Raw genomic sequence first — 13,405 nt, 5'->3', positions numbered from 1 at the left:
AAGCTTCTTCCGTTTCATTGTCTAATCAGATCCAAGCCCTTACTCTTCAGATTCAAGCCAATGCTAAAGGTGAAGAGGTGGATCAATTGAAGGAAGAATTGAAAAAGCTGGAAGGCATCATCCAGTCCATGGGAGATTTCCAGCTTGTTTGCATTCCCAAGCAAACTTGACTTCATTCTATTCCCATCTCAACTTCTTTTTTATGATGACAAAAAGGGGGAGAGATGCGAGATTTGAAATCTTTGAACTTAAACTTGCTGAATTTTTAGTTTGTTTTGATGTTTGACTTGTGTGTCTGTGTCTGGATGAGGATTAACTGAACGTGGATTTGGATTTGACTGTTGTTTATATTAAGTATTATTGATATCTTATGAATGGCTTTACTCTCATGCAAGACTAACCTATTTTCTGTGGTTGCAGATTCTAGTGTTATCATTAAGTTATTAATCTTTATGAGATATCCATATTTGCTTGAGTAATGTTTTGCAGGTCAAAGTTATTCAAATCTGCAGGAAAGTTTTGTCACCATCAAAAAGGGGGAGATTGTTGGAGAAATCTTTCTGGAATATTTTGAAGTTGACAAAATGTTTCTATCAGTCTAGTTTGAAGTTTTCCAGACTCTTCTATTAAAGTCTGAAGACCTCCGGACTACCAGACTCAAGACTCAAAGTCTATTCTTATTGACAGTTTCTAATCCGTTGAAGAAAGGCTATCCAAAACTGCTTCATTAAGGATTTGGCCTTATCAACTGGAGAAGATCTCTTGGCTGGATATGACATAACGGATTCATTTATTCAAATCAAGAATGATTAAAGATCCGATGATTGACGAAGTATTCTTGGAATGTTCTACTTATGGAAACCAAGATCCTGATTGTATGGGCGAGCAGGATTGATGGGCAATCGACATGTTCCTTTAATAGCTCGAATAATCTTCTCAATTGATTTTGTCCAACGGGAGGATTGAAAGAATTCATTTGGTAAGTGCCAACGGATATGATGGCACAAAGGAGTATAAAAGGAAGTCATTCCAGTTGTTCGAGATGTGCACGATAGAAGAATTCCAAAGTCTGAAGCTTTTTGATTCTTAGTCAATTCATTTACTGAGCGAAATCTTGTACACAAAAGAGAGTCTATATTTTGAGATACCTTGAGGAAGTGTGATAGAATATCTACCTTTGTGGAATCAAGGGAAAGCAAGGTCTTTGTAACATCTCTTTTGTTCATAGTGAAATCCAGCCAGTGGGCTGTCAGTGCAGAAGAGTACATTGGCTTGGAATAAACCGAACCACTATAAACTTTGTGTTCAATTTTCTCTTCCCTACTCTCTACTTTACTTTAATCATAGTTCGATTTGTTAACTAAAGGAGAGCTTCCTTTCTGATTTGTCTAGTATTGTTTTCATATCCCGAGAAATTATTTTTACACATATTCACCCCCCCTCTAGGTGCTTATACTAGCTATATCAATGTCCACCTAGAATGGCGTGAATACAGCTGGAGGTTGCAGTAAACCGTCAGAGAAGAGACCAGGCCTTCGCAATTATATGGACACACGAAAATTTTCAGAGAAAATAAAATGAGGAATGATAAACGATGGTCCCATCTTGTGTGGTACTTAGTAGGGCTGCATTCCTTATTTTGACATGCCAGTGCCTACACGTCCTGCATTCTCTAATTGCATGTGTATATTTTTCTTTCCTCCATATAGGGAATATCAATGATTTTTACTTTAAAGAAGAACTGAACATTAGCAACTCTTTACTTCAATTCATCCCCATATTAGGTTATTCTTGGAGGGTCATTGAATATGCATAACCTTCACAATTATATGGACACATGAAAATTTTCAGAGAAAATAAAATGAGAAATAATAAATGACACAAGAAATTATTGTCATACGATACAAATGTTGAAACTTGTATTAGTAAAAAGAGTAAGCTGTTAATGACCTACTAGTAAATTGGAGAACACACGATTACAATTGATGACACACTTTTAAGTAATTTCCAGTCCCATAATTACACCAAATACCCACGGTGTTTATGGAACAAATTTCATAATATACACCAAAGAGAGAGAATCCCTTCCAGTCAGATAAACGGAAGAAAAAGAAAATAAAAAATAAATAAAAAATAAAAAGACCGAGGGGCCACCAGAACCAATGATTACTCTTTCTTTTGTTTTGTATTTGCTTCTCCTGTTGACAAGATTTTCCAACAAGCTCCCCTATTTCTACTCAATCATTAGCTCCTCCTCTATAAAATTATACTACTAGAAGAAGGCTCTTCATTAGATGTTGCTGCTGCTTGTGAAGAGAATTCAACGAAAGTAGACGACAAACTTCATGTGTAGCGGTTGAACACACATGTAAGGAATCTATTGCAGGTTCGAACCAAATCGAAGAGGCGGTCGAATTTCATCAATTCGATCGGACTTGCTTTGGACCGTGTTAATTAACTGGTTCAAACTCAAGGCCTTATTTTAATGTAAACAAAACTAGAAAAGGGCTGTCAGAGCTAGAAGTGGGACTGGTTTCAGCAAAGGAAGAGGACCGGTTTTTGCTGAAAATTTGCGGGGATCAAAGCTGGAATGGGCCCACCGTAGGCAGCCTGTTGGGTCTGAAGTGAGATGCGTATGAGGCCATTTGACAGCTGCTATTCTCGACAAAAGAGGGCTCAATGACTTGACATTGTATTTGATATTTTTCTCAACAACCCTAGGAAAAGGCTCCGCTGAATTGTCTGAAATGACAGAGCTGAACGTGCTGGAAGAAAGAGAGAAAAGAAAAGAGGATAATGAACGCAAAACTATTAGAGACGGCAATCTTTTTCCTTCTTCACAGTAAAACATCATTGAAAGGACGGGCATCGATCACGTGTGGCCTTCAAAAGGGAATTTCCTTTTTCTTTTTTTAAGAGTTGGTGAAAAAAGAAATTAGGAAAGGTTGTAAGTAAAGGAATTAAGTGAATGTTATTGCAAATATGTGCCCCAAAAAAGGGCACGACCTTATTGGCTAGTCAATGGCATTTCCCTCTTTATTTTCTTTTTTGTTTTCTTTCCTTTTTTCTGTTTTCCTTATTCTTATTTTTTCTTTTTCATTAGTGGCTGGTTTGAAGGCCACCAACCATACCTGGAGAGGGCCAGGTGAGGGTCGCCCTCACCTTACTCGGGCAAGGCTACCTTTGAAAGCCACAGGCAGAGTCGATTTTTTTTTAAAATTGAGTTTTTCCACTAACTCCATTTAACTTAACTAACGAAAAATGTTGACCTAACTTTTTAAATATCTTATCTCTTCCACGTAGCGTTCTACGTACTTTAAGGTTAACTAAAGTGATAAAACGATATCGTTTTAATCCGAATCCTAATTTTCACACAAAATCTTAATTAAATTAGGCTTAAAAACTCCAAATTTTTTTCCATAAAAAGAAATAAAAAAATAAATAAACTTACACAAAAAAATAAAAACCCAAGGTTGTGATTGCTGACCCATTGTTGGTAGTGGAGGTGAGCATGGTTTTAAAGTAGAACTTGTAACTTGAGAATTAGATGGATGAGAACTTGTAGATTCCAAGTTCCAATATATGCAAGATAGATTCTAGTCTCCCAAAAATGAGGAATCTATTTCGACGAGTAGGTTTTAGGCTCTTGATTAGAGGAACTTGGAACTTGAAATTGGAACCTATAATCTAGAACAAGTTTTAATATTTTTCTTAGTCCATATCTTCATGCAATTTTGTGATATTCCATGTCATTCGATGATGAATGTATAATCTAAAAGCACTAATCTGAGCTTCCATTTTATATTAATGTCCATATTTTTCGTGTGTTTGAATATAAGTTATGAAGTAAATTGTAGCAACAAGTGGTGATTATTAAAGGTTTAATTCATTGCAATCGGTCAATTGATAATATAGATGGAACCTAGATAGACCATAGGATCGACCTTAGAACTTGTGACATGGTAAGTTTTAGGTTTTAGGATATGCAAGTTAAGTTTCAAGTTCCAAAAAATAAGGAATGTGTTCCAATGTGTAAGTTTCAAGTCTTAAGTGGAATATGTACTGAACCTAAAATCTTTCACCCCTAGCCGATAGGGCGTCGAGGTTGCGAGTACCTCGATGAGGGCCACAACCCTTGCCGACCAATGGTGAGGGCCCCACATTGCATCTATATTTTTTTTTTGAAAAGCTTTTAGATTAATTTTTAAACTAATTTAATTAAAATTTGGTTTAAAATTGTCTTTGGACAAAAAAATTTCGGCCAGAATATTTAACCAGTCGGTGAGGTAGACCTTTATCTGAAACTCCTATGGCAACTTTAGGTCTTTTTTTGGGAAAAAAAAAGATACACTTTAAATCTTTTTTTAAGAAATTGATAGAACCCTGGACCCTTATTTGAAATTTTTTCAAGAAATTTGGATTCTGGGACTAAGGACACAGACCCAGTGTTGGCCGGATTGGGCTAGTCCAAGATTAGTCTAGGGTTGATCCTAGACCGGTACTCGGCCTTACTATCATGTGTTAGAAAGTAGAGCAATAAAAAAAAAAAAACACCAACGAAAGTAATATCTGCAAGCATTACACAAATGAAATCAAATGAGTCATATTCAAGCCCAACGAAGTCGGATGGTTCAGTGAAAAATACTCGTACATTACACAGCAAGATTTTATTAAATTGGTAAATTTACAAGTGGGCGAAGAATTGCCATCTATTGAAGGAATTTAACGATGAAAATATAAATAGTAAATTATCAACCTATTTGGATGTTTGGCACTATAGCAAAATCTTACCTTGGTAACATACAAAAAGATTCCGCAATTTGTATACATTTACCATCATGCACTTCATATGACTAATTTTTGGCAAAGTAAGAAATTTTTTTGAATGAGCATCTAAAGTGGGTTATTTTTTCAAAAGATTGCCTAAGATGGACATTATTTTAAATAAGGGTCTAAAGTGGCTAAATTAATCTCAAATGAAGACCTGATCTCACTGGTTGGCCAAATTATTGCTGGTTGGCAAGTACTTCTTTTTTTGGTGGTCAGAAGGGTCCCCTTCTAGTAGAGGACATCACGCTGATTTTTTTTTTCTTTGGCCCAGAGGGTGGCCAGTCAATCCGGCAAACATTTAGTTTTTCTCCTCCAACTTCCCCTCCTTGAGCATCTCACTTTATGTACTTAAGAGTCAAATGAGTTTCACTATCTTTCACAGATTCCACTGATGTGCTACTGGAAGCCGGCGATGCACTAGCAATTGGGGTATTGGGTTCAACGTTGTGTTTGAATCCATTAACAGGATTCCAATTTGGATGGATCAAAATCAATCTATGTCAAGCTTCGACCCATTCAAGGAACTAGTATTGTTCATGGTCTTTGATTCAAGCTTATATTATATGGATTGGTGTCTAGTGGACTGAGTTCATCACAATCATCCATTTTGTGGACTCTTGTGTAGAACCAACTTTAGGGCGATTTGTTTTTTTTTTTTTTTTTTGACAAGTAAAGTTTTATTGTTGGCTTAAAAGGCAAGTGAGCTACCTGCTACATGCTTAAGTCATACAATTTATACAATTTAAACAAGACCCAAATGTTGACATAAAAACTTGTAATTGCCCAAAGATATTTGGAGAAAATTATCAAAAAAATCATAATATATTGTACTTATTTTAATTCAGTCATGAACTTTTTAATTGTATCAATTGAGTCCCAATTTTTTCAATTTTTATTAATTGAGTCCATCTAGCCTATTTTGACCAGAAAACGAAAAGTGAATGCCAATAGACCTTTTAAAAAATAGTATTTTAATATTTTTGAATTTTTAATATTTTATTATTTTTAATTTTCTTTTCTTTTCATTTATTTTTTTGTTTTCTTCCTTTGCCAAGCCTTGGTGATGGCCGGTGATCGGCCACAGGTTATGATTGATGAGGATTGCCCTTACTAGCCTTAGGTGAGGTCACCCTTGTTAGCCTTGAGTAAAGCTTGTCCTAACTAGATTTGACGAGGTTGAGCGTTGCTTGAAGTTGGCAAGGTTGGCCCTTGCTGGCCTTTAGGGAAGGTCGGCCTCGCCATCTTTGGGCAAGTCTCACCTGAGACCAGCCCTTGTGAAGACTAACGAGGTTGCGCCTTGCCCTCGATAGATTGGGCAAAGTCGAGCCTCGCATGAAGTTGTGACTTGTCGAATTTGGCAAGGTAGCAAAGTCCTCCCTTGCTAGATCTTGGCAACGACCATCATTGGTTGTAGCCTATGGTTGATTAGTAGTCATCCTCAAGGCTCAACAACTAGCAAAGAAAGAAAAGAAAATAAAAGAAAAGAAAAAGTATTTAAAATTTTAAAAATATATATATATATTAAAAATTTTCCAGGTCTACACCAATTGCACCATGTAGGATGTCGACATTCGTGTTAGTGATTTCCAATCAAAATTGATCATATAAGCTCAATTGGCAAAACGTGAAAACGTTTGGGACTAATTTTATAATAAAAATATTTATAACTGAATTTGTAAAAATATAATAGGTTTGAGAACTTTTGGGTAATTTTCCTAAGGTATTTGTGGAGTAAAAACACCATTCTTAAGAAGTCTTCCTTGGATACATTACATCACATCTTGTCATTTCCTAAATAACCAGTCAGGAATATAACTAGTTACCATAATATTCTAAAAACCTCACACACTACGTTTTTTAGGTATCACCTTTAAAGAATGAAGCTTCCTTAGTGCTATTCCCACCCGCTCTCTCATGTCGAGGGTCTCTGAAGTCAAACCATCACTGAGTTCCCAATCGAAATGGTAGAGCAACTTCGCAAGACCGAGATGAAGCACCCTATCCGCCAGCGAAAGTCCGACGCACATTCTTCTGCCTGATCCGAATGGAATTAGCTCAAAGTTTTGACCTTTGTAGTCAATTTTAGATCCTAGAAACCTCTCTGGTTTGAATGCTAGCGGGTCCTCCCAAGCATCTGGGTCTCTTCCAATGCCCCATACATTCACGAAAACCTGGGTATCTTTGGGTAAATCAAATCCCATGAAATTGGTTTCTTTTATAGCATTTCGTGGGATAAGCAAAGGTAATGGTGGATGCAATCTCAGGGTTTCCTTCACCACAGCTTGCAAAAACCGCATTTTTTCCGTGTCACTTTCTTCGAGTTTTCTGTTCAACCCCACAATCTGGTTAATCTCATCTTTGGCCTTTTTCATTGACACGGGTTGGCGGAGTAGCTCCGCCATCGCCCACTCGATGGTGCTGCTTGTAGTCTCTGATCCAGCGAAAAACATTTCCTGCACCATCAATTAGACCCATTTAGTACAAGATCATGTCTTGCTAGGGTTACCACCAATGTTGATACTTTTGCTATAATTAAGATATTCATTTTCGCTCGAAAATCACTCGCTCAAATCGTGGCTTAACAGTAAAAATCATCATGCTTCACCTAATACAATCCTTATCAAACATAGCATATGCTTCGAATTGACAGACAATTGCGCATAAAGAAAGGAACAAGAATTTGATGATTGGATCCTAAAATTGACGAAATGAATCCACTAATGACAACAGGAATATTTATAAAAGGGCAAGAGCAGGTGTTTGTTTGGAAAAATGAAATAAACAACTGGAATGGCAAGAATTAAGTTGCTGAGAAATAACTGAAAATGAATGGCAAGAAAGTGAAGTGTGTTCTTTTCATGTTTATGCGTCTTTTTTCCCTTAAGATGTGCTCTTTTTGTAGTCTCGGCTACAACGATTGCTTCACTGCAACTGCCGGTCAACAACTTTAAAAATTGGTCCGTCCTAGAAGTTTGACTACAATAACTGTTCGCGTTAGTTTTATCCTTGCAGTCGGTTTGATTCGACCAAATTTTGTGAGCCAATGTCAATACTTCTTGACTCGACCGACATTAACTTGACTTTCATTCATAAGTCCATGGACAAAAACTTTTCATGCCTCGTCAACTTAATCTTATTGGCTTCTTATAATCAATGCTGGTGTTTGAGCATCGATTATATTTAGTCAATATCAGATCACACATCTGATCAACATACTATTCACTCATCCATTGTGGATACCCTACATGTTCTATTAATCAGTCAAATTGACATCAACTTAATTTAATAAATCATTCAATGTGTCTTTCTAGCACTGGATTTTAAATTTAAAAAAAAACCATAAATCAATCTTGTGTTTTTGGAGAACATTCTTAGCTAGTTATTACAAAATGAGCACAGATTGGCTAAATCAGGAAAGAATGGTAACATCTTTATAATGGTAGTAGCTTTTTGTTATGCAACGTTCTCTACAAACTTAAAGTGTAAAATGTTTTCATAGATAGTCGATTGGAAAAAGGCTAGTTATTATAAAATCTAGTGCTAGAATGTTCTACGAAAACACAAGTCTGTAGAGAACACGCGTGATATGACCTGCTTGTTAATTGTCAATTAAGTTTACCACCCCACTTTACAAACCGAACTGGACCTAATATCCTTAAGATGTTAATCATTTCTTTTTTGCCAAGAGTGGAAGAGAGGATACCAGAATTATTATGATGACGTTCTGGGAAGAGATTTTGCGAGGACCTTCCTTTCCATCGCCCTCATAATCCAATACCGCATCCAAGAAGTCATTTGTCGTTCTCATCACTCCCCTTAGCTTTCGCTCCTCCAACCTCTCTTTTACAAAACCTTCAGCAATCTTCATGGCTCGACCCATGTCCTTCGCCATGCTTGCCTTGATCCCCTGCGGGTCCAACCATTTCAACCACGGCAGGAAGTCGGCTACGTTGGGCTTGCCAGCCCATTCCATGAACCGGTTCATAGCATCGAAGAACTCGGGCCCGTCCTTTGATTTTGGGTCCAACAGATCCCGCGAGAGCACCATATTACCCACCACATTAAATGCCATGAGAAAGAGGAAGTGGGATAAGTCGATTCCTTGCTCTTCATAAAAATTAGACATTTTTAACGATTAATTATAATTAGAGAATGTATAGCAGAACGTAATGAATTAGACATGAAAAAAAAAAATTATTGCACCAAGTTTTGCAACTAGTTTAAGGAGGGATGGAGGAATCAACCTCCAAGCTGCAATGTTCAAGACAAAAGTTGGATTTTTCAAGCTCAAGTCGAACTTAATAAAGTTCTTGATAAGCTTGTTTTCGGATATTTTCCACTAACAAAACTAAATTAGCATCTGAACTCTTAAAAACTCCAACTTGGCTTCTACAAATAAAATAAAGTGGAAAATTTACTTTTGCATTCTCTTGCATAATAATGGGGATATACTTGATCAATGCATCAAAAGATATATAAAACCCAACTACTTGATCATGCTTGAGTTTGACCCAATTCAATGGTAAAGCTACTCGAGTTTGGCATAATTCAACAGTAGAGCCACTCTAGTTCGACTCAAACTCGAGAAGAATGAAAGCAAGTTTGACTAAATAGCACTTTAAACACCAGTAGCTCTTGGGCAACTTGAATTATTTACACTGGTATCTATTTTATTGAATTTGCCAATTACAGTAACAAAACAAAGGGATAAAAGTACCAGCAGTCCCTAAACTTTTATAAAAAGTTTTAATTAGGTTCCTAAATTTGTTGTGCAATTAGATCCTCGAGCCGTATAACTTCTTCTTTGAATTAGTCCTTCCATTAAAGAAGTATATATAAATGTTGACATGGCGGTTAGGTCCTCATTGAAAGCCAACATGGTGTCTTAAGTGACTTCTTAAAAAACCTAAAAATAGAATGACATAGAAAAATTGAATAACTAGGGTGGAGGGTTGTCGTTGGGTCATGCAATAAATTGAGGCAACGCTTGGGTTGGTGAATGTTTACTTGGATTTAGATTTCTTTATTTTTATAATCTTTCTTACCCATCTTAGCACTAAGTAATTCTTTCGTGTCTCCCTAATTAGTTAGTCTAGTTAGTGCTAACATATGGTGGGGATGCAATATTCATCGTAACCAATGCATTCGCATATTTAAGAGGAGGGCCAACTCAAATTAAAAGATGCATAATTTAAGAACTCAATAGTAGAAAAAATAAAAATAAAAAAAGATTCTGGAACTTAATTGTACATTTTGCAAAAAAGAAAGACTGCTGGTTCCTTTATCCGTAAAAAGCAGGCCCAATGTTTTCTTAGGTAGATCTAGTTGCAGGTTGCGTTCTTTACTGAAATACTATTCTTTTGACAGCGTGCATCATTAACTCCTAATGGTGCAAAAGTCCCAACATATCTTAACCGTTGATTTTACATATATTAGTGAGAAGAACTTGTGACACTAGTGGGAATATTCGATATTTTGTAAGGAGTTTAAACGTTCCTTTCTCTCTCTCTATGTTGCTTTTTTTTTTTTTTCCTTTGAAGAAGAAAACTATTATTTCGGTCATTCAAGGTTACACATGCAACGCAAACGTCCAAAGTAACACGAAGCACGTAAGAAATAACCTGTTGTTACTTGTTTAACCGCCATTTCTTCCTCTAAATACACGATCATGTTGTCGACACACTTCTGCCTGAGATGGGCCGTCTCGTTGACGCGCTTGGTCACGAGGAACTCAACAGAGCAGAGACGCCTTAGAACGCGCCAGTAGCCACCGTAACGACCCACAGCGAGCGAGCCTTGGTCATAATTGAGAGCTGTCAATGCATGGGGACACTTGCGGTCTGCGAACGCGAAGTCATGGCCCTTGAAGAACTCTGCGGCGGCCTGAGCTGATTGGATCACCATGGTGTTCACGGAACCGAGCTTCAACCACGTCACAGGCCCATGCTTGGCTCGGAAGTTGTGGAGGTTCTGGTGCGGCGTGGTCCCGAGGTCGAGGATATTGCCGATCACGGGCCATGCGGGGGGCTGAGGGGGAAGCTTGGTGCGCTTCCGGTTGAGAAGGAAAAATAGAAGTGCCGGGAGGAGGAGGCCGAGCCAAAAGAGCAAAGTAGGGCAGTACTCCATTGGCTAAGCTTTGTGCTATTGCTCACCTTGCACTTATGCGATTATTGCGTGGAAAAAATGATATTAATATACACTCTTATCCTGTTCACAAGAAAGCAACCCAAAACAATAAAAAAAAGGCAGGAGATGCTATTATTTGCCATTCACAATATAAAAAGGAGAAAACATTAATATATCTTTCGGCTATGAATAGGAGTAACATGCTGGTCACGTGGAGTCTGGTGATCCATCCATTTCATCGAATTAGGTTAAATTCGATTCTTATTTCATTGGAATAATTTCATTTTTGGTCAAACAACTTACATGAATTATGCAATCAAATCCGTAACTCTTAATTTGTGCATTTAAGTCCTACAACTTTACTCTAGTACTCAATATAATCCTCTGGTTTCCACAAAATTATGATGCCTTGTTCTTTCTTGGGTTTCATGGATTGATTTATCAACTAATTTGTCCTATCAAAATAGGATAGTTATGTATTTACTTTTGTTGGGAGTGTATAACAGATGTTCAATATCTTTACCCTAGGAGATTGCTAAGAGGGAGCCCAAGTCTAAGTCTATCAACATATCTAATTGAACCCATCTTCACTCAAAAGCTTAAAGTAATGAGTTATTGACCAACTAGATAAATTAATTACTTCACACTACACCAATTCTCCACTGTGGGACTTCCCAAACACAACTTATATATGTATCTCAACAATCTCCTCATCACGTGTAAGCTTAATGTTAGGTATGTTCCCCCTTAATTCAAGTATCTTTCTACATTAACTTATCTCAACTTGAATCTTCAACATTCACCTTCATCCATCCTTCGTCCATGTTCTTTTTCATTGGATTGAACCATGAAAACTACCATGGGATTGTGTTGCAACAGCACCACACACACTGCCCAGAAACTGTGTTGGTCACTAGATTCCTTTCCTTAAGATAATTCACATGTATATCTCAACAGTCTCCCCATCACATTTGAGCTCAATGTTAGGTTTGCTCCCCTGAATTTAGGTATCTTTCTATATTAACTAATCTTAACTTGAATCTCCAACACCCACCTTTATCCATGTTTTTTTTCTTTGAATTGAACCATGAAGACTACCATTGGGATTGCATTATACCACAACACACATTGCCCAAAAATTGGGTTGGTCACTAGATTCCTTTTATTGAGATATCTAGAACAGATTGGGGCCACCAATCTACTATTGGCTCTAACACCAATGTTTGGTAGTCTTGGGCTTCTCTCACCTCAAACGTTTATTCAAAGGGTGAAACTTTCCTTCATATTTATAAACTAACCACCAGACAATTCCATAATTGATGTGGGATAACTCCAACAACTTTTGCCTTAGTAAGATGGCTTGTCTTTTTCGAAAACATCATATATTTAAGTCCAATCATTAATTTGATCGAAATTTCCAATCTTCACCATTTAAAGGACTTTTTGATGCTGACACGTGAATTTCATTGATGAATTTATCATACATTTGCATCTCATAAATTTGACCCATGATAAAAACAAAACAATCAGTTTATACAACATTGCATTCATTTTTCTCGCAGCATTCCTTTTGCACATATAAACCAGAGGCATGATCGTTCATTAATAGTTAGGTTTCAGTTCACATAGGTCATATGTGCATATGATGAATATTAGGAATCTCCTACACTCTTCAACTAGGGACAATGTAGTATGAGAACCTCAAGCCCCACGGCTAAAATTATGATCACTCCAAAGAGCTTTAACAGCACCAATTCACACTTGGACTCAATTTTCTTCCTAGTAATTGATACCCAACTTCTCTTGATTAATTGTAGACCCAAACAAGCTCAAAACGATTGCAAGATAAGTATCACAACGATTTTGACAACAAAAAAAAAGTATCACGACGAGTGTCTTTACGTCTATTTTCAAACAATATATGGCTCACATGCTAGTTCCAAGAATAGTTCCTAAATTTGCATTTTTTCAAGGAATGCTGGATGATCTTACACAAGGATGCCTGGAAAAAAAAATGATGTCAAGCCTTCAAAACTAAACTTTTCAAAATCCGTTTGGTCTAAAACTTTTACACAAGCTTCGTCGGCTTGTTGACTAACTCCCCTCAACATTTTAGTGCAATCGGATAAATGAGGAGTGTGTATTCATCGTTTCCATGCGATTGCTCGGTCAACTCGTGTCTAATCCAACAAGCTCACTTTTCCTTCTTTAATTTAGTTGCCACTCTCTAATTGCCATCTGTCATGACCTTCTTAGAGGTGGACCACTAAGAGAAAGTTAATGGATTATCATGCAAGTGCGAATGGTTACTCATTAAAAAGATGGTACCATTGTCTAATGCGGGTTCTCTCAAACCCCCGACAATCACAACTTTGGGGTTTTAATTACATTATTTAGACATCCAATTCGATTCATTTAAGAATTGGCATTAGTCTACTTTGGTTGATTA

At 37.0% G+C, this 13,405-nt stretch overlaps 1 protein-coding gene across 1 annotated transcript; it reads right to left on the bottom strand.

Moving 5' to 3' along the window:
* Nucleotides 1-6,573: 6,573 nt before the first annotated feature.
* On the bottom strand, nt 6,574-10,981 carry LOC104425244 (iridoid oxidase). The gene is made up of 3 exons (XM_010037885.3): nt 10,452-10,981; nt 8,534-8,937; nt 6,574-7,283 (listed from the first exon to the last, which is right to left on the bottom strand). The coding sequence occupies exons 1-3, from the start codon at nt 10,954-10,956 to the stop codon at nt 6,672-6,674; spliced, it is 1,521 nt and encodes a 506-aa protein (XP_010036187.2). The 5' UTR covers nt 10,957-10,981; the 3' UTR covers nt 6,574-6,671.
* Nucleotides 10,982-13,405: the final 2,424 nt, after the last annotated feature.

This window comes from Eucalyptus grandis, chromosome 2, assembly GCF_016545825.1.
Source record: "Eucalyptus grandis isolate ANBG69807.140 chromosome 2, ASM1654582v1, whole genome shotgun sequence".
In the NCBI taxonomy this organism is placed as follows: Eukaryota; Viridiplantae; Streptophyta; class Magnoliopsida; order Myrtales; family Myrtaceae; genus Eucalyptus; species Eucalyptus grandis.
The sequence above is the reverse complement of the archived record's forward strand: the minus strand, read 5'-3'. Positions and strand labels throughout refer to the sequence as shown.